General features: G+C 42.5%; 1 protein-coding gene across 10 annotated transcripts in view; it reads left to right on the forward strand.

Annotated features, from left to right (window-relative positions):
* PTPRT (protein tyrosine phosphatase receptor type T) overlaps window positions 1–22,117 on the forward strand; it is a 1,379,429-nt gene that overhangs the window by 1,333,986 nt on the left and 23,326 nt on the right. For all 10 annotated transcript variants that reach the window (XM_043980423.1, XM_043980419.1, XM_043980422.1 and 7 more), the window contains 3 exons: window positions 2,351–2,500; window positions 3,545–3,718; window positions 10,411–10,542. In XM_043980423.1, coding sequence (XP_043836358.1) covers window positions 2,351–2,500; window positions 3,545–3,718; window positions 10,411–10,542 — 456 coding nt within the window. The remainder of the gene's footprint in view (window positions 1–2,350; window positions 2,501–3,544; window positions 3,719–10,410; window positions 10,543–22,117) is intronic.

A 22,117-nucleotide genomic window follows, 5' to 3' on the forward strand; every position in this document is an offset into this window, starting at 1 on the left:
GAACTAATAGATCCAGTTAAACAAATCACCATGAGGTCACAGCTGAGAACATATGGCTCACTCCTTACCACTTCACCACTTCCTGACTGAGAGATGGGAGGTATGGTTTACCATCAGGCCTCCAAGTCATGACTTGGTTGCTACATCAATCATAATTGAAACTCCTTCAGTGTTGTTTTCCTTTGCAGTATTTCAATCTTCATTCAGATTGTTTTCCTGGCTCTACTTAACATCACTCAGCATCAGTAGATCCAAGTCTTCCCTCACTTCTTTGAATATTTTATATTCTTATTTATCATAACACAATAACATCATATGCTATTCATATACAACAATTCATTCAGTCATTCCCCAATCATTAGAAACCCTCTTGACTCCCAGTTGTTCTTCATGTGCTTCTTATCTTATTCCTAGAATTAATTCTTCATTTAGTCTTAAAGCCATCTCTGTATGTTTCATCTGCTTACCTGCCTCCCTGCCTGCCAGGACTTCTCCCCAAGCATACTTAGCCAGCATTTAGAAGTACAAAGAGAGGAGCAGTATGGACCTACATAGACTGTAGAACTCTACTGGGAAGAGCAGGCTAGTAGAGAATTTCTTTTCTTTTTTTTTTCTTTTTTTGAGAGGCAATGGGGGTTAAGTAACTTGCCCAGGGTCACACAGCTAGTAAGTATTAAGTGTCTGAGGCCCGCTTTGAACTCAGGTCCTCCTGAATCCAAGGCCAGTGCTTTATCCACTGTGCCACCTAGCTGCCCCACTAGTAGAGAATTAATTGTTACAGCTGGGACTAGACCCCACATCACCTCTTGTAAAAGTACAAGAAATGAGGCAACATAAGGGGCAAGTTTCAAGGACAAGGCCAAAAGAGAGAGAAAATCCAAGTGCTTATATCTCTATCACAAAATCAAAATTTTACTGATCTAGAGCCAGAAAGAATCTTAGAGGTGATTTAGTCTAACCCCCCTCATTTTACATATGAGGAAAAGAAGGTAGAAGAAGGTTAAGTGGTGTAAGTGCCCATGGTCACATATGAGTAAACATTAAAAACTTCTCTAACTCCAGAGATATTGCCATTCTTCACAGTACCTCTGAATCTAGTATAATATAATGATGATCTTATTCCAGAGGTTAGGGACATCTGTTTAGGTTGGTATCATTCCCCAAGTCAGTAAACATTTGTTGTTGTTGTTGTTTTTATCCTTATGCTCCTTTGAATGCTTTCCTGCAAGAAAGAGAGCAGAGGATCTTCCCTTTCTCTGCTCTATAAGCTCACCATGGCATAGGTTCAGTCCCGTGGATCAATAACCCTAATATCTAATACCACTGCCTAACTCCCCCTCTCCCAGGAAGGAGTAGTGATCACTCTCTAAGGCAGTTGGATTACCCAATCCAGACTCACAGGAGTCTGGAAAACCAGTGAATTAAGTGGGAATGCCTGAGATCTGAGGCTAGTCATCTTCACACAGTTCTTCCTCCAGGTGTGCAGATTCATTAAGAACAGCCAATTACAGGGCAGCTAGATGGCGCAGTGGATAGAGCACCAGCCCTGGATTCAGGAGTACCTGAGTTCAAATCCAGCCTCAGACACTTAACATTTACTAGCTGTGTGACCCTGGGCAAGTCATTTAACCCCAATTGCCTTACTAAAAAAAAAAAAAAAAACAGCCAATTACAATTCAGAAGGTGTGGGGCATACAGAATTAGAGCAAAAGGAGTTGGGTAGTCTAAGGGATGTTTCTATGAAAAATAATGATAGCAGCTCACATTCCCTTTAGGGTTTACAAATCACTTTTTTCATACACCAAAGTATCAGCATCCCTGTATTAAAAATGAAGAAACTCAGGGCAGAGTACATGTCCATCTGCAATGTCGTGCTTTCTTCTGGGTACCACATCTTAGAAAGGGCATAGACGAGCAAGAGGAGAGTAACAAGGATTGGGAGAACTAGAGACCATATCATAAGAGGAGAAAAAACTGGAAATATTTACCCTGGAGAAAAGCAGACTTAGGGAGGAGATATAATATAATTGTCCATAAGCACTTGAAGGGTTTTTATGTGGAAGAAATATGAAAAGTTAGCCCAGTAGTATGGGAAAAATATTGGCTCTGGACTGAGAGGGCCTCAGTTAAAATTTCACCTCTGATACTTACTACTTGTGTGATTTAAGACAAGTCATTTATCCTCTATGAGTCTCAGTTTACACATGGCCTATGAGCTGTGTGTGCATTTTCCATTTGAGTCCAGGTTCTCATTTAAGCCAACCTTACCTACACAGCAAGAGTGACTTCCCAGTTGGGTTTCATTGGTTGGAATCATTTCACATGTCCTATCTTTCCTTGGGCTTGGCAGGAGCAGTATGTGTTTGTCCATGATGCCATCTTGGAAGCCTGCCTTTGTGGCAACACAGCCATTCCTGTGTGTGAGTTCCGGTCCATATACTATAACATCAGCAGACTAGATCCACAGACCAATTCCAGCCAAATAAAAGATGAATTTCAGGTAAGCGCAGATGTCATTTTGTGCACCAACCATGGGATGAATTCATTTGGCCATGTATATTTGGGCCAGTACATATATGATACACACACACACACACACACACACACACACACACACACACACACACACGAGGCTAAGATATAGACTCCTGCTCCATGGGATACCCTTTGCTATAACATTACATTTGCAACGATATTACATTATCAGATCTCATGAGAACCAAATCTTCTGAGAACTTTCAAAGTCTGAAATTCTGGAAAAGATGCATTCTGGAGCCAATAATCAACAACATATTTCCCCATGAAGGCTAGCTAAGATCTAGGCTCTTATCCATGAATGGGGAAGAACCACCAACAAATCCATCTGTTATAGCTATGTGACCTTTCTGTTTTCAAATATAATACTTCATGTGTTATAACTAAGGAATTTCCTAGCTGGAAACCACGATCAGTCAATATTTTTGCATAATTGGGCTCCTAGTCCAAGCATAGGGTCCATTGGTGCTAACGGATGATTTTTTAAAATAGAATATAAACAGAAGGGGCAGCTAGGTGGTGTAGTGGATAAAGCCCCAGCCCTGGATTCAGGAGGGCCCAAGTTCAAATTTGACCTCAGACATTTGACCCTTACTAGTTGTGTGACCTTGGGCAAGTCACTTAACCCTCATTGCCCTGACCCCCCCCCAAAAAAAAAGGAAAAGGAAAAATAGGCTATGAACAGGACCTAGGCAGATGAACAGGGAAACACTGTGTTTTTTTCCCAACACATGGGAAGTTAGGGGAGGGGGAAAGGTTTGCAAACATCAAGCTGATCAGAATAGCCTTTGATGGTTAAAAAGAAGAGAGGAGAGAACCTGGACCAGGAGTTAGTAGCCTTTTTTAGGGAAAAGGAGCAGCCAGCATGAGGAGAGCTACAGAAACATGGAGAGCCCATGATGGTCTCCCTCCCTTTGGGTGTCCTCCATTTGTTATATCAGTTAGCCAATCACCTCACTGAAGCTGGTTGCAATTTTCTCACCATTTTCTGTGATCACTGCCCCCACAGACCCTCAATATCGTGACACCCCGTGTCCGGCCTGAGGATTGCAGCATTGGGCTCCTGCCAAGAAATCATGACAAGAACCGAAGCATGGAAGTCCTTCCTCTTGACCGCTGCCTCCCCTTCCTTATTTCTGTGGATGGAGAATCAAGCAATTACATCAATGCAGCACTAATGGATGTAAGCAGAGTTCTAGCTAATCCCTCTTGCTTTCCTTCCTGGAGGCCAAATGGGCCAAGCCAGGTGGTGGGGACCAACAGCAGAACCCTGGTCCTCCTGGATAACATCTATAAGCTGAGTCCTGCCTTCTGTCTCCTGAGGAGGTTAGGCAGCTGACTTGACATCTATGAGAGGTTAATTTTATGTAAAGAACTGCCCCGCCCCCCGCCCCAGTTCTAAACCTCTACCCATGATGGTGTGGATAGGACCCTAGGCTCTTACTGGTAATATCAATGGAGTGCAAGTTTGGGTAGATCCTATCAAGTTTTATGAATTGGACCTATTAATGAACTATGTTTCCATCATCCCAGCCTAGCTAAAGTCAGAGAAACTCATCATTGGAGTTAGCCATTAGGTCATGAATCATTTTTTCCACAGGCACTCACAAAGACCACCTTGTAGAGAAACCACAGGGAGGTTGCAATCAGTATTAGGGGAGGGATTGCCCAAACCCATAAAAACACAGATCTGTTTGAAATATTAAAGAAGGGAAAGGTCTGGACAGTCCATAATCCCTTTGATTCTAGACCTAAACTGGTTCTGTTCACAGTATCTCAGTAGCAGAGTCCTGACTTTTTTCCATCTCTGGCACTTGTATTCCTAGGAAAGTCATACTTTAACATCTCAAGATAGTCATTTTGTTTTTTCTAAATTGGGAATCATAGGAAAACCCCCTAGAATAGGAGTTGGAAGAGCTAGTCTCTACACTGCCACCTTCTGCAAGAAGCCTTTCCCGGTTCTCCTTAAGCTTGGTACCTTCCCCCTGAGGTTATCTCTAGTTTATCCTGAATATGGTGTTTGCCTGTTGCCTCCCCCTGTTGAATTGTGAACTCCTTGAGGGCAGAGACTTTTTTTTTCATTCTTTGTATCTCTAGCTCTTTGCACAGTGTCTGACATATAGTAAGTGCTTAATCAATGCCTGCTGACTTGGTTTGACTTCCTGCTAATTTGCTGTATGACCCTAATCAAGTCACTTGCCTCTCACTGGGCCTCAATTCCCTTTCCTGTGAAATGGGAATCTCATCTCTCCCCTGCTTCCCTCACAGGATTGTAATAATGAGAAAAATGGATGGAAAAGTGCTTCCACAGATCCTAGAAGATTAAGAATTCCTTAATTCTTCCTCCAGGCATCAGCTTCTCTCTTGGGAGTTTCACGGCCAGGGGCTATACAGTCTCTTTCTGAATTGTTGTGCAAACCCTGATCAACCTTAGTTTAATATTCCAAACCTCCTTTGTTCTAAAGCACTCCAACAGCCTCCTTGGCAGATCACCCTAGGCAATGCCTTACAGGTAATCAGTGAGACATTTGTCACCAGTACTACTTGATGTCCCTGAATTTAAGTGAATTGTGAGTTTTGATCCCAACTAGACATTTTTCTCCCTGCATCCCTATGGACTTTGGCCAGTGCATTGATGATTATGTCTATATGGTTAAATAACATCATCCGTAGGATCATAGATTGCAAGATGAAAGGGACATCGGAGGTCACTTCATCCAACCCCCTCTTTTAACAGTTTAGGAAAGTGAGGTCCAAACAGCTGGAGAGCTCTTCCAGAGGTCATGAAGATAGCAAAAGGACAGAACCAAGATTGGAATTCACATTCTCTCGACTCCAAATCCAATGGGTTTTTTTCTACTGCCCCAGTGTTCTGTCCAGCACACATCATATGCCTAGATTTGTGGGAAACATCTGTGTTAAGGAAGGATTTTATAGTATCCACATACCTGTTTGTTGCTCAGAGCTGGGTATATGGGAGAGTGGGGATGATCCCATGTTTTCTGATGAAGCACTTAGTTAGCCACTGAGCCTTCTTTTTCTGCACTCCCCTCCAGTCCCAATACATTTACCCCACAAATCTTTGCCCCCAGTAGTACCTTACACTGAAAGTCTATCTTGCTGGCCCATTGTCTATTATTTAGAAGCTTTTGAGGCTTCCCGAGGTCAAATAGGGACCACAGGCTAGGCTGGTGTTAATTGTATTCACTTTGCCCACAGGACATTTCTCTGGTTTGCCTGTCATCTGGGTCTTTTCCTTTCTCTCTGAAGAGGGGAAGAAAAAAAAACAACAACTCTTATCTGTATTCCAGCTTAGTCTGTGCATTATCTGGTAACCATAGCAGCTTTCCTCCTGGTGGAAAAATATGAAGTCCTCTGGGTTAATTTTTAATGTTTCCCCTGGTAAAGGATGATGTTATCCCCAGAATGGATTGCTGGCTGATTCCTAAAAGCCAGCCAGAGCACGAGTCTTGAACATATTTGTAGATAAGGTCTGTCAGATATGCCAGGCTATTAGAGCATTTATCATGGGAGGAAGGGAGAGGACCAGGGCCCAGGCTCCCTGCATCCTGGAGCTGGGCTTTCGCCAGAGTTGAATGAATCTACCCCATGTCTGCTGGAATCTGCCTCTCTCAGAATCCATAGCAGTTCCCTTTGGGGATTCACAGGCTCTGCTCTGGAACTCAAGGCCTGCAGGTAAGAAACACTTCTTCCATTGCACTGGCCAGATTGGATGCAAGGCCCCTTATCCAGCCCTGAGCCTCAGGTCTGCCACTGAAACGTGATGGGGGCGGGGGGGGGGGGGGGGGGGGGGGGGGGGGGGGGACACTCAATGCCTCTTCAGCAGCTTTGCCTGCAGGAGATTTCTCCTGAGAAAGCAAAGTGAGGCCTCTTCTAACACATTAGCAAATTGTTGATGTGGTCGAGGTTTCTCAGATGCCCAAACAGCCTCTTCCTGAGATAGGAGTGGAGAGAGCTCTGATTTGGGAGCCCATCACTCACTGCATGACCTTGGGCAAGTCACTTCCTTCCTCAGGCCTCTGTTTTCTCTGTCAAATGAGGGGCTTCAATGAAGTGATCTTTCCGGTCCCTTGTACCTCTGACTTTCCAAGATTCAGCAAGTATTCATTTGGGAGCCCTGCTCTCCCAAGTTAGCTCTTCTGTCTCCAAATGCTTTCCTATTTGGTCATTCCTTTAAAGCATAAATTCTTAACCTGAGGTCCATGAACTTTTAAAAAATCATTTTGTTCAATGTATTTCAATACAGTGGGTTTCCTTTTGCAGCCCCATGTGTTTTACTTTAGACATTTACAAGCATACTTCACCACGCTGCCAAAGAGGGCCAAGACACAAAAGAGGTGTGTCTCACTCCTGCCTTATGTGGTCATTCTTCTGAGACATTGACCTGTCTTGCAAAGCATGAATGTTCATACACATCAACACATCCCTTTGAGCTGGAAAAAGCATGCAAATTGGGCCAAATTGGTGTAAGTGTGTGAAAATATGTACTATTCAAATCTGTGATCATCTATCATGATTTTTCCCCCAATGCCTTGCATAGGGCCTTGCACTAGTAGCTGCTCAGTATGGTCTGGAAGAAAGCAAGGGAAAGAAGGGAAGAGAAAACAGGGAAGGGAAAGAAAACAGAGCCAAGACATCCAGTACTAGCCATTTAGAAGGGATTTTCTAGGCAAAGTTACATATTCCAAATAACAAAGTGGAAGAAGGTACTTAAGAGAACAAGCTGCTTTCTGACAACTTAAGAGCTATGCTATGGTACAAAGAAACTACAGCTTTGTACCAGGAGTCCTGGGTTCTAATTCTGCTTTGTCTCTAACTTGCTGTGTGAACTAGGATAGAACGCCTCCCTTGTTTCTAGCCTCAGTGTTCCCCTCTAAAAGGAGGGGTTTGAATTGGTCAATCTTTAAGGTCACTCCACATAGGAGGATTTTATAATTAACTACAGGCAGCTAGGTGGCAGAGTAGATAGAGCTCTGGGCTTGGAATCAGCAAGACTCATCTTCCTGAGTTCAAATCTAGCCTCAGCCACTTACTAGCTGTGTGACCCTGAGCAAGTCACTTAACCCTATTTGCCTCAATTTCCTCATCTGTCAAATGAGCTGGAGAAGGAAATGGCAAACCATTCCAGTATCTTGGCCAAGAAAACCCCAAATGGGGTCACAAAGAGTACAACATGACAGAACAATAAAAAAATTAATTAAGTACAACCAAGCTCATTAAAAGCCATTCTTGCGGGGCAGCTAGATGGCACAGTGGATAGAGCACTGGCCCTGGATTCAGGAGGACCTGAGTTCAAATCCCGCCTCAGACACTTGACACTTACTATCTGTGTGACCCTGGGCAAGTCACTTAACCCTCATTGCCCTGCAAAAAAACAAACAAAAAAAGCCATTCTTATCTATTTATAGCATAAATGAGGTTTACTGAGGATCTGCCCATCCATTGGCTCACTAAAGTAAACCCAAAGGATGCCATTAATCCAAATGCTTTAAGCCAGTTAATTACTAGGAAATTAGATAGTATAATGGCTAGAATGTTGGGCCTTGAGTCGGGAAGGTCCGAGTTCAAATGTGACTTATACTTCCTAGCTGTGCAATCCTGGGCAAGTCAATTGATGTCTCTTAACTTCAGTTTCCTCACCTGTAAAATAGAGAAAAAATAGCACCTACCTCCTAGGGTTTTGGTGAAGGTCAAATGCAATTACATTTGTCAAGTGCTTTGCAAACCTCTAAGTGGTAAGTGGTAACTTTTATTATTACTTTGTGTATGCAAAAGAATTTCAATTATATTTCTTTGCAGACCTCCTATGCCTCAGATTCTCTTCTAATTCATACTGGCCTCCCTATCCCCAGTGTGAGGCACTTTATGACTATTCTTCCTTGGTTTCCCTGCAAAGGGGCAGGATAACCACCAGCTATTGGCAAGCAACACAAACAGCTGTTGGAGTAAATTGTCCAGAGCCACCTCCTGAGGGCTTACTGCCCTCAGGAAAAAAAAAAAAAGATTTTTCTTTTTTAATGATCCTTCAGTCCAAGTTCAAAAGGAAAAAAGTTTGAAAAGAAAAGCAATCTCTGCCTATTTTGTCAGAAGGTAGGTGTGGTCTCAGAGTAACCAGTGAGGCCTAGGCTGAAATCCTACATCTCACATTTTCCTGACATGAAACCATGGACAAATCACTTAACCCCTCTGTGCTTCAGAGTCCTCATCTGTGAAATGGGACTTAAATGCCTACCTCACTGGGTGAATGGAAGGCGGACTAGACAATGTAGGGAAAGTGATTTGCAAGTTTTAAAGCTCAGCAAAAATGTCAACTATTATTATTCCCTGATGGCTGCAGCTTGGGCTGTGCTCTCCCTTCAACGACCTTCTCCAACATTTACAGTCTCTGCCTTGCAGTCTAGCATTTAATTACGCCCCATCTTCTATGGTTCTCTTCCCAAACTGTGTGAGTCTTGTTTCCCCAATGAGATTGTTAAGCATTTTAAGGGAAGGGAGTAACTGGAGCATGAAGCCAGGGCTTGGCCTGCCCAGGTCCCGCCTGCCTCTGAATGCCATTTGTCCCTCTACTTGGTCTCACTAAAGTGAGAGAGGTATATTTTCAGCTTAGACATTCATCCCCATCCTGATCCTTGGTGCTGGTCAATTTGTGTAATCATGAGATCCTAGACTTAGACCTAGAAGGAACCTCAAAGACCATCTAGTCCAGGGGTTCTTGTCTTGGGGTCCTTGAACTTGGTTTTGAAATTTTTTGATGACATCTTTTCATTATCATCAGTTCCCTTTGTCATCCTTTGTATCCCATTGTGTGCATTTAAAAGCATGATTCTTAGAAAGGGGCTACAGGCTTCACCAGATTCCTTAAGAGGCTGAGGCAGCAAAAAAGGTTAAGAACCCAGTTGGCTTCTTCTCCACTGATCCAGTCCAACTCCTCATTTTATAGGTGAGGAACCCAAGGTCCAGAGATCTTTAGTGATTTGCTCAAAGTTACCGAGGTCCTCTGACTGAATACGGTGTTCTTTCCACATCGTACCATACATCTTTACACATAGAATGATAAAATATTAGAGGTGGAATAGGCCTTAGAGACTGACGAGTCCAACCACCCACACATGAGGTTCAGAGAGAGGAGGTACCATGTTCAAGGTCATATGGGGATCCAGTGGCATTTAAACTTCCAGGCCAAAGCTTTCTCAAGTAAGCATGACTAATGATTGCTTGTGGTTTGTCTGAGAGCAGAACACTGGAGGAAAATTCCTTTGCCCTCTGGCAATCCCCAGCTCCTTATCTTCCCTGGCATTCACCATCACCAAGTGTGGTGGGCCCTTGGGTAACATCCCCACCAGATGCTAGGCAAACAGGACTCAGAGAATTGCTACCTTCTGGTCCCATCTTAAGATTCCTAAATCCAAACCTGTTTATTTTCCCTGCTGAACTCTTGGGTCAGAACCTGAGGTCGTGGACCTGCCATAGCATCCCCAGCAAACAAAGAGGAGGTGTCCTTTCATTCCCCAGATGTGCTATGATTGGAGAACTAGGGGGAAAAATCACCTCCCAGTATTTTTCATTTCATATTCTAATCATTATTATTTGCTGAGTCCCCAGACATAAATAATTTATTTGGATAATCCCTATTCTGGTGACACTTTTCTAATGAAATGTCTTAGTTTGAAGGAGAATGATTCCATTATGAGAAGGTTTCATTCACGCTGGAGCTGATAACGAGAAGGTCTCAGTGCTTTGTATAATCGGTTTAAATGACTCAGATGGCCTCCTGTCAGCCTCATGGGTCTAATAGTCATCTGAATAATGCTGATTGATGCATTTTTTTAAAAGCCAATATTATTCTTTTGTCAGAGCCACAAGCAACCAGCGGCCTTTATCGTCACTCAGCACCCTCTTCCCAACACCGGAGCTGACTTCTGGAGGCTGGTGTTTGATTACAACTGCTCCTCGGTGGTAATGCTGAATGAGATGGATACCGCCCAGGTAGGTAGGAGCCTGGCCTTTGACAAGGACTCACCCTGAGTAGGTTAAAGAAGATAGGGCCAAGGAAGTATGACCAAATGTGATTCTGAAGGTTACAGATGCTATGGCAGTTAGGTGGCATAGACTTGGAGTAAGACCTGAGTTCAAACTCTGCCTTGTATACTTACTAGCTATGTGACCCTGGGTAAGTCACTTCAAATTCCCTCAGCCTCAGTTTCCCTATCTGTAAAGTGGATATCACTGTAGGACCTCCCTCAAAGAGCTGTGAGGATCAGATTAGATTATATATATAAAGAGATGTACAAACCTCCAGGCTCCTAAGATTAACTTTCATGAATTTATCCAAGTAAGAAATGCAACAATAACAATTCACATCTATATAGTTCCTTGTAACTCCTAAATCCATTAGCTCATCTGACCCTCATAATAATGTTGCAACTTAGTATGATTATCCCCATTTTATAGATGAGGAAAGTCAGGGCCAGAGAAATGAAGTGATTTGCTCCTGGCTCACTCAGCTAGTAAGGTTGAGCCTGAACCCCATGCCAGCTTTCTTGAGTCCCAGCTAAAGGCTTTCATTATTCTAAAGCAAGGGAGATGAGAACTGTGTAGGGACAGTTAAAGCCTTTACTTCTGACTGGAGACATGCAGAATAAATACACCATTAAGTGTGAGCTAGTTCTACTGCCTCAGTGTGCCTTTGCAAGTCATCAGGGCAAGGTTCTGAGAGCTTGGACTGGATTTCACTGCTTTGTTTATTCTGCTTATCACAAGCCAGAGATCCATTTGGTTTCTTTTCAAACCAAGCTCATAGGTCAGTCCTGAGAAGACAGTGTCTTTCTCTGTCTGTGTTTGTCTCTGTCACTCACAGACACAGGTGGGGGTGGGGGGTTTAGTAGTGGTCTTTTGCCCACTAAGACAAAGAATTCCATTTTCCATGCTGGTGGTCCCCTGCTAACAAAAGTGGGGGTGGGAGGCAACAGGGGAGGAACATCATCTCCTACCAGTCCTCCTCCTTTAGGTAACAGTAGTGACATTTATTTTAAAGAATATGTACCCTCCCCAAAACAAGGGATGTGCCAAGAGCTCTATGAAAATGCTAAGTGACAAATTTCCTTGGCTGCATTAAAAGTAGAGGGTCCAGGGGCAGCTAGGTGGCACAGTGGATAGAGCACCGGCCCTGGAGTCAGGAGGACCTGAGTTCAACTCCAGCCTCAGACACTTAACACTTACTAGCTGTGTGACCCTGGGCAAGTCACTTAACCCCAATTGCCTCATTTAAAAAAATAAAAATAAAAAAATAAACTTAAAAAAAAAGTAGAGGGTCCAGTGGGCAGCTAGGTGGATAAAGCACTGGCCCTGGATTCAGGAGGACCTGAGTTAAAATCTGACCTCAGACACTTGACACTGACTAGCTGTGTGACCCTGGGCAAGTCACTTAACCTTCATTGCCCTGCAAAAAAAGTAAAATTTGGGGGCAGCTAGGTGGCACAGTGGATAAAGCTACAGCCCTGGATTCAGGAGGACTTGAGTTCAAATCCAGCCTCAGACACTTGACACTTACTAGCTGTGTCATCCTAGGCAAGTCATTTAACCCCAATTGCCTCACAAAAAAAGAGGGTCCAGACAAAAGGAGATCATATCCCTAGCGGTTTTTTCCCTTTTTTTATTATTGTTAATTCAGAACGTAATACAAATAAAATGGGCATCTCCATATGTATAGTAGAACCAAAAAAGAGAATTGGGTATTAAACTGAACTCTTTTATAAAGCTTGCTTTCTTTTTTAAATATCTAAGCTCAACCTTAAACTTTCAAAGCTGTCTTGTTTATTTGTACTTCATTTTTGACTTACTTTTGTTCTTGCCTCTAAATGGTTTATAAGTGATCCTCCTTTTTCTTTTACCATTCTTTTCCCTGATGAGGATACAGTTGGAATTTTGTGCCCAGTTCTGGGTACCACACTTTAGGAAGGATGTTGATACATAGCAGTAATTGTCAATTCTTTGGAGTCTTTACTGAGAAGAATAGTGATGTTTATCCCAGGGAAGAGAAACCTTAAAGACTTAAGACTTAAAAGGATCTCTGTCTTCCCATTCAATTCAATAAAGTCGACAAACATTTATTAAGTGCCTGTGCAGAATACTGCCCTAGGCACGGGAGATGCAAGGACACAAATAAAATAGTCCCTACCCTTAAGAGATTTATGATCTATTGGTGGTTACATCATACCCTCAAAGATGTACAAGGAAAATTAGAGAAAGGGAAAGTATTAATAACTGGAGATATGGAAGACTTCACACCAAAAACAGATACCTGAAATGAGCATTAAATTGAAGATGAAGATTCCATGGCGGGGTGGGAGAGGGGGTGGCTTGTCCAAATATTGAGACAGGATACAAAGCAACAAATTTAGCAAATGGCTAGGAATCTGCTTTGGCAAAAACAGAATTCATGGAAGGGAGTAATATAAAATAAGGATAGAAAGGTAGGTGGGCACCAACTAACTTTACTGATTATTAAGGAACATAAAATACCAGGCAAAAGACTTGTATTTTGGACCATAATAAATGTGGGCCCACTGAAATTTTTTTAGCTGAGTGGAATGGTCAGACCCGTGCCTTGAGAAGATTATTTGGGCTGCTCTGCAGAGGATTGTCATTATTGTTGTTTGTCCTTCATTCTCGAAGAGGACCATGACCTTGGTGTGATGTCATGACTTGCACTGAATTGGATTTAAATGAGAGAGGGTTGTGCAAAGTCACCAGCCTCACTCTCTCCTCCAGAGCCATCTGGTTCCAGTGGTAAGATATATATCAGGATGACTGGAGATGGCCCCGGATGTTTAAGACAATTGAGGTTAAGTGACTTGCCCAGGGTCACACAGCTAGTAAGTGTCTAAGATAAGATTTGAGGTAAGGTCAGGTCCTCTTGATTCCAGGGTTAGAGCTCTATCCACTGCATAACCTAGCTGCCCTCTGCAGAGGATAGATTGGAAGGGGAGGAGACTGGATATACAATTAGAAGACCCTTTCCAGAGTATAAGGCAATGACAGGTGATGAGGTCCTAAATTAGGGTGGTGGCTGTGTATGTGAAGAGAAAGGGAATGAATTTGAGGAATATTGTGGAGGTAGAATTGACAATATTGGTAATTGATTGGCAAGGGGGGGAGAATGGAATCAAAGATGACCCAACTGGGAACATGATGGTGCTCTAAGTAGAAACAGGGAGGTTTAAATGAAGAATATGTTTGGAGGTGGGACAGATAGTGGGTGCAATGAGTTATATTTGGGAGATATTGAGTTTGAGATATTTATGAGACATCAAGGAGGATATATCTAGAATTAATTTATAATGCATAACTGGAGAGAGAGAGAGAGAGAGAGAGAGAGAGAGAGAGAGAGAGAGAGAGAGAGAGAGATTGAGATTGATTCGGCCTGAATTTATGTAGATTTAGGAATCATCTGCATAAAGATGATACTTGAATCCATGGGAAGCTGATAAGATTTCCAGAAGAATTTTCAAGAGGAGAGAGGCAGAGAAGGGGCCAGGGAGAGGAAGAGAAAAAGAGAGAAAAACCTAGGACAGAGCCCTAGATTACACTTTAGCGAAGAGGGCAGAGTGTGAATAATGATCCAAAAAGAGCACTAAGAAGTAGTAGTCAGAGAAGACAGCTTCAAGAGATTAGTGTAATGGGAGCCAAGAGAAGAGTATCTGGAGTGGGGAGAAGCAGTCCAAATTTGCAAAGAATAGAAGGAGGATGAGCACTGAGAGAAGGCCATGAGATTTATCAGTTCAGAAATTATTGAAGACAGCACTTTCAATCAAGAAGTGCCATTGGAAACCAGTCTGCAAAGGACTGAAAGATGAGGAAGTGGAGGCAAGAGGTGCAGTTGGTAATGAAAGGGAAGGGCAATATGGGACAACAGCTTGAGAGATTCACAGGGTCAAGTGAAGCTTTTGTTTTGTTTTAAAGGACAGAGTAAACTTGAACATATTTGTGCAGAGTGGGTAGAGAGCCAATAAATAAGAAAAGATAGAAGATGAGAGGGAGGGAATAATAAATAGAGCAAGTTCTTGGAGGGCATGGGAAGGAAGGAGATTAAAAGATAGAAGGATTGTTAAGGAGAGGGACCACTTCTTCAGAGACAGGCATAGAAGAAGACGTCAGGGGTGAAGACGTAGATGGGTTCTGAGATATAAAGTAAGGGAGAAGATGGAATTTCTGGCGGATTGCCTCTTCTTGGTAAAATAAGAAGCTAGCACATCTGTTAAGAGAGGGGGAAATACAGGAGGTATTCATGGTTCAAGTAGAGAAGAGAAGATGTGGAACAGCCACTGGGGGACATGGAATATAAAGTCAAAGCTGTCATATGGAAGATGGATTAGACTTCTCATATTTGGCCCCTAAGGGAAGAACTAGAAATAATAGATTCAAGTTATAAAGAGGCAGATTCCAACATCCTCTTTTAAAAAAGAGCTTCCTAACAATTAGAGCGGTCCTAAAATGGAATGTCTTGTTTTACAAAGTAGGGAAACCCCCATCACTAGAAATATTCAAGCAGAGGATAGATGAACATTTATTATAGTTAATTTAAAAATGACTCCTACATCTGACAGTGAATCCGACTGCATGTCACCTTTCTAGCTCTGAGTTTCTCTTAGAGGCCAAAACAAAAATGTAATTTTCAATCAGTTTATCATTCTAAAAGTAGTCCACCAGTCGCTGGGATGTACTGAGCCCCATGGGAAGTCCATGGGTGAGTTCACCCAAAGTAAGCATAAAAACATCACCCTGGCTGCTAAGAGCTCACCACCTAGTTGGGGAGATAATACAAAGATAGATGATGGATGGATGGATGGATGGATAGATATATGTAGCATTTATTAAGTGCCTACTGTATGCCAGGCTAAGTGCTAGGGATACGAATACAAGCAAGCTAGATAATCCTTGCCCTCAAGGGGCATACATTCCAATGAAGGAAGATAACACATAAAAGAGCTGGAAAGGGGGAAGCCAGGTGGTGCAGTGGATAAAGCACTGGACCTGGATTCAGGAGGACCTGAGTTCAAATCCGGTCTCAGACACTTGACACTTACTAGCTGTGTGACCTTGGTCAAATCACTTAACCCTCATAGCCCTAACAAAACAAAACAAAAGAGCTGGAAAAGGGCCAATGTAGAAAAGGCTGGAAATGCTTTGAGAGCAGCAGCTCACCTAGGAGAGCTGAGCATCCTAGGAGCAGAGTCCAAGTTTGAATTGAAGATTGGGGAGGCATGTTGAAGATGATGGCCAAAGTTGAGGCAGCAATGGTAAGCAGATGGCCAGTAAGTGAATTGAAATACAGGAAGCAATTCATTAGCAAGACTGTCCGTGTCAGCATTCTATGGCAATGAAAATGGGAATAAATTGTTTAGTGTGACTAGGGAAAGAGAAAGACTGAAACACATTGCTAATTGTACAATACAGATGAAAATGCAAAAGGAGTTCAGAGAAGGGAGAGACTAGCCAACACAAAAATCAGTTGAAAGAACTGGGAATTTTTAGCTTGGAGAAGATGAGACTATCCAAGGACATTCCTGTTTTCTTCAAAGGGCAGAGACATGTGGAAGAGGGGTTAGGCTTGTTCTTCCTGGTCCTATGGGAGAAAAATAGGTGGAGGTGGCTGAGAGGCAGCTCTGTGTTTGGTATGAGGTCACAGGGTCATAGAAGGAGAGCTGGAAGGGTCATCATCAAGGTCACTAGCCTAAACTTCTCTTTTTACGGGGAAACTGAAGTCCAGAGAAGATAGGGGTCCTGCCCAGGGTCACAGAGGCAGTATGTGACAGAGACAGGCTTAGAACCCAGATCTTCCTATTCCAGAAGTTAGCAGAAAGGCAAAGAGGAGAGGAAAGCCTCAGGTTTATATAGACTAAAGCTTTAAATGCTGATTTCTTTTTTCATGGGCCCCTTTATCCACACCTTTGTGATCCTTCCTTTGTATTCTTAGAGTTGGTGGTGGAGTGCTGTCTTCCATAAAGGATTACTCCCAGAAAGAACAGAGAAAAGCAAAAAAGTGATGGGAATTTAGGGGTCTAGGATTCAGGACTAGGTTTTGAGAACTATCAATCCAGAAATTATCTTTCTTGGACTTAAGAATTCCTCAATCTGGACTGATCCTTTGAGAACAGCCTCTGTGTATGCAAAAAATAAAGCCTGGAGGGGCAGTGGGATTTGCTGGCATATACAGTTGGCAAGATGCTCTTGAAATCTGCAGATGAATAGAGTATTTATTTATATAAATATTTCTATGATGCTCATCACTGCAGCAGCTGGGAGCCTAGCATCATTATAAAAGAAAAATTAAAAATAAACAATGACACATTGGGAGAATCAGAAACTCCATTGCCATGCAATTTCAATGGCACCTGGAAATGCTACCTTTCAAAGTCAGTGTCAGCATTTGTCTGCCAGGGGGCCAAGGCCAGCCTGAACCAGAGAGGCCTGACTGAGCAAACAGGCTGTACCTCATGCACGAAACAGAGTTGTGCTGCACCTTGGAAAGCTAACCCATGGTGGAATGGGTTAGGGAATGGTAGGGTGAAAGGGGGGAAGAGAGGAGGGTACACAAACCAAGTGCAGGCAAGACAAGAGAGTATCTACAGGATGCTGCTGAAATTTTGTACCAAGGAGCCAAGCCTCAGTGACCCCAACCTAATTCTATCTGGGACAGAAACCTTATTAGAGCAACTTAATGCCTTAGAATACAGGACTCCAATTAAGGAGACCTGGGTTCAAACCCGAGGTTAGATGCTTTCCACATGGTCATGTGACCATGAATAATATCACTTCATTGCACCTCATTTTCTTCACTGTAAAATGGTCTACCCTAATACACCAGGTTACTATAAAATTTAGTGAAATGATGTATATAAACTGCTTTGCAAACCTAACTGCACTATGGAAATGTGAGCAAGAGTTATCACTCCTCAGTCACCCCCTATTTTTTGGTCCTAGAGAGCCCATTTTAAGCCACTTTTTGAGTGAACCCTTGTCTTACACAAAGGAAGAAAGGATGAAAATTAAGGAAATCAAACAGAATAAAACAGGAGAGGCTTAAGAAAAGAGGTAGCCTCAGGACCAGCTAGGTGGCACAGTGGATAAAGCACCAGCCCTGGATTCAGGATTACCTGAGTTCAAATCCGGCCTCATACACACTAGCCATGTGACCCTGGGCAAATCACTTAACCCTCATTGCCCAGCAACAAAACAAAAAACAAAAACAAAAAAAGAAAAGAGGTAGCCTCGAAGGTGAAAAGGAGGAAGAGCCAGGGCAGCAGACTGGGTCTGGGAGGAAAGAGGGCATTTTTCACACTGGGAAGTCTGCAGACACAGCAAGAGTGGGGAACTTCCAGCTCATGGCCTCATGGCTTCACTTAATCATGTCTGGCCTTCAGAGCAAATACCAAGAGGTGATATCCCTATTTATAAATATAGTTGTAATAATTCAACTCTAGTTTCTCCAGCTTCTTTTACCGGGCATGTATAAGTCATTCATTCTTTCTCCTGGGTTGTTCTTATCTGTAATTTTATCTAAATTCTCTGTAGAAGATTTATGGTTTGTAAGCCTTCCTTTGCTTTGTTTTCCTTAATATTTCCTATAGCTGCTTATAGTACTCAATCAATCAATTAATCAACAGGCATTTTTAAGGTCTCACAAAGGAGCAGTCACTGGGATGGGGATACAAAGACAAAAGTAAGCTTGTCCCTGACCTCAGGGAGTTTATACTTTACCCCAGGAGATAATAGGTACCTATATAGGTTCATTCTAAATAAATATGGGATGACTGTGGTGATTGGGGGATGGGAAAGGAGAAGAGGAGACAGGAGAGGGACAGAAAGAGTCTTTAGGAAAGGTTTCATTTGAGCTGAGTCTTGAAGGAAACTAGAGCCTCCAAGCCAAGAGGTGAGGAAGGATCTCATCCCAGGGATGGAAGACAGCCAGTGCAAAGGGCAGGGAAATGCAGTGCCCTGTATTAAGAAAACTGGTTTGACTGAACTGTTGGTCGGTAATGACATGATAGTCAGTAATGCACTGAAAACAATCAGGGTCAAATAGTGGCCTTCTCTAGTACAAGAGTGGGAAGAGAAGGAGGGAGACAGTTCAGAACTTAAAATGTAACTGAAAAAAAAAATTTTTTTTAAAAGGACTGTCACAGTCCTTTTTTTAAAAGTAATTTGGGACCAGGTTTTGAAGGGTTTTAATAACTCAGGCTACCTATCTTTTGGTCTCATTTATGTGATAGAGATTGGATAGGAATCATAGGCTTGAAAGCTAGAAAGGACCTTAGGGGTTATCTAGTCCAAATACTCTACATATTTTAGAAAGGAAAAAAGGGAGGCCGGAAGGGACAATGGTGCCATCTTCACAGGCAAAGCTCTCTGCCACTGTGTCTCTGTGTGGGTGGATAGATGTGTGTCTCTGTCTATCTCTGGACAGGTGCCTGTTTGTCTGGCTCAGTCTTTACTTCTCTATTCTTATTTTTCTTCTTTTTTCCTCCTCTGTCTTGATTTCATAACTGGTCATAAAATAGAACTGAAGGTTATTATTTTTATGTGTGGTATCTATGGAATAGAGGGCTGTGTTCTCTTCCTAATTTAAAAAACAGATGAGTGAACCATTTTATGTTTCTCTCTAAAAACAAAAATGTGATGTTGCTTTTTTCCTTAGTGAGCCCTTGATGAATCATTTTTGTAGGTCGATGGTCCTTGATTGTGTGTGTGTGTGTGTGTGTGTGTGTGTGTGTGTGAGAGAGAGAGAGAGAGAGAGAGAGAGGGAGAGGGGAGGGGGGGCGGGGAGGGAGCGAGCGCACATGTGTGTCCCTGTATTTTCAAATGATAGAACCGTTGAGGTTTGTGAATTGATGAGGATTTATTAAGCACCTTATTTGTGCCAGACACTGTGCTAAGAACTGGGGATACAAAAAAACAAAAGCAAAACAATCCCTGCCTTCAAACAGCCTACATTCTAGATAACAAATCAGGAAGCCTGAGTTCTCAAGCCCTGGTTATACCACTTATAGTTGTCTGACCTTGGCCAAGTGAGCCACCTGACTTGTCTGGGCCTTGGCCCCCTCATCTGTCAAGTAGAAATTATGCTAAGTATCCCCTCCCCCTTCCATAGCTGTTGTGAGGCTCAAGTGACATAAGATGTTTTGTAGATTGTAAAGTGCCAAGATGATTCTCTAGTTGGCAAGTCCATCACTAAATCTACCAGAAATATCAACACGTGACATTTTCCAGTGTGCTTACCTCCTAACACCTTGTTTACTTGCAACAAGTGATGAGCCTTTTCTGATTTTATCTGAGAAAAATCAGGGGGGCATTGGATGAGGGTGGGATTAGGGAGAAAGTGTAACGATTGGAATGACGCCACCTGCTGGAGACTTACTGTAGAAGAGTTCTGCCCATGAAGCGAAGGTCTTTGAGGGCAAGACCAGGAGTCTTTTCTTTGGCATCAGGAAGTGACATTGGGTAGTGGGAGGAAGAAGGAAGAGACTAGCGCTCGGTCTCAGTCTCTTTTCTTTGGACTCTGGTGGAGAGCGGAGCTAGAAATGTGCTCTCCCTTTAGTAGATAGGAATCTAGGCCTTTCCTTCTCTCTTTACCAAAATTCTTATTCTCCTTAATAAATGCTTAAAAGCCTAACTCTTGCTAAAGCTTATAATTTATTGGCAACCACTCATTAGATATTTTAGACAGTTTAGCTAGAATTTTAGCCCTTAACAAAAGGTAAAGTAAAGAGTAAAGCCAATCATGACTAATTGTGTTTTTTCCTTGAACTTGCACGCCCATAGCACATATTTATGTGGCCCAAATATATATGAAACGCAGAGAATATCATGAGGATAAACAACTGTAGCCTGTTTCAGCACATGCATTCTATACTGCTTTTCAACAAATTTAGCTCATTATCAGAAAGTAGGGTAGCCATTTAAAAATACTGGCATGGCTCCAATCTCAAGTCCTGGGAGTCCTGGATGCCACCTAGAGATGCAGACCTGCTGGAATGAGGGAGAAGTGCCCACACAAAGACAGCTTGGGCACCAGTCCATTTGTGAGCCACCTCAAGGCTTTCCTGACCCCCTTAGTTATTTGTGTTTGCTCCCTGCTCCCCAAATTATCTTGTATACTCTTATCTGCTCACATTCACCTGGAAATAGAATTCATGTTCCTTGATATGAGGGACAGTTGTTTCTTTTTGTTATTCTTTCTATCCCTGACACCTCGCCCAAAGCCTTTTGAACAGCAGGTAAATGCCAGGCTAATGAAATCTAGAGCTGAAAGGGAACTTAGAGTTCACTTAGGCTACCACTTGACAAATCAGGAGACTTAGGAACAGAAAAAAGTAACCTGCCAAAAATCACACAGCTAATAATCAGTAATCAGTATAGTAGAGCTGAAACTTGAACCCAGCTCTTTATTGGCTTTTAACCAATGGGTACCTGATTGGGCTACACCCCAGAATGATTTCATTAGCTGGGAAACTTGGTCAGATTAAAGTCTTATGAAATGAATTATTCCTTTGTACTGACTGATAAAGGGGAGCTGTCCAACCTGTTCAGGCCTCCCTTCACCCTTCCTGTTATCATAGAATAGACAAAGCATGTTAGGGCAGATCTGTGTTCCTTCCTCTCCCCCCCTCCCTCCCCCTCCCCCTGTCCCTCCCCCCATCTCTCTCTCTCTCTCTCTCTCTCTCTCTCTCTCTCTCTCTCTCTCTCTCTCTCTCTCTCTCTCACACACACACACACACACACACACACACAGGAATAACAAAGCTAACATTTATATGGTACTTACTATGTGCCTGGCACTGTAGTAAATGCTTTCAATTATTATCTCATTTGATCCTTAAAACAACCCTGGGAGGTAAGTGCTATCATCATCCCCACTTTACGGATAAGAAAACTGAGGCAAATAGAGGTTAAGTGGCTTGACACTATTTAAAAAGTTGGGTAGTCCCTACCATATAGCGGACCTCTAACTTAGACAAGTTATATACATACTCACACTCATATATATGTATATGTCTAGAGACACACATAAAGACATACACACATTTAAATATATACATATATCTTATGTATATAAATACATGTATGTGTGTGTGTGTGTATATATATAAACATATATATATATATATATATACATATGTGTTTGTGTGTATAGGTATATATCTTGTCTCCCCTCCTAGAATATAAGCTCTTTTATGGCAATAACTCTTTTGTCTTTGTATCCCCAGTGCCTAGCACAATGCCTTGCACACAGTAAGTATTTAATAAGTGCTTGTTGCTTGATTGAAGTTATTTAACCTCTTCTGAGCCCAAGTTTCCTCATCTGTAAAGTGAAGGAATTAGACTAGACCACCTCTAAGGAATCTTCCAGCTCTCTGTTCTGTGACCCTCTGGCTTCTGATCCAGACTCTGTTATTGAGGAAAGAACACTATGGATTCCAGGAACATTAACCAATGCTTTGAATTGGACTCAGCTGACACAGGAGACAGCCATGTGTCCTCTCTCTTTTCCCTGGGCCTTGGT

This window comes from Dromiciops gliroides, chromosome 2 (assembly GCF_019393635.1).
Source record: "Dromiciops gliroides isolate mDroGli1 chromosome 2, mDroGli1.pri, whole genome shotgun sequence".
Classification (NCBI taxonomy): Eukaryota; Metazoa; Chordata; class Mammalia; order Microbiotheria; family Microbiotheriidae; genus Dromiciops; species Dromiciops gliroides.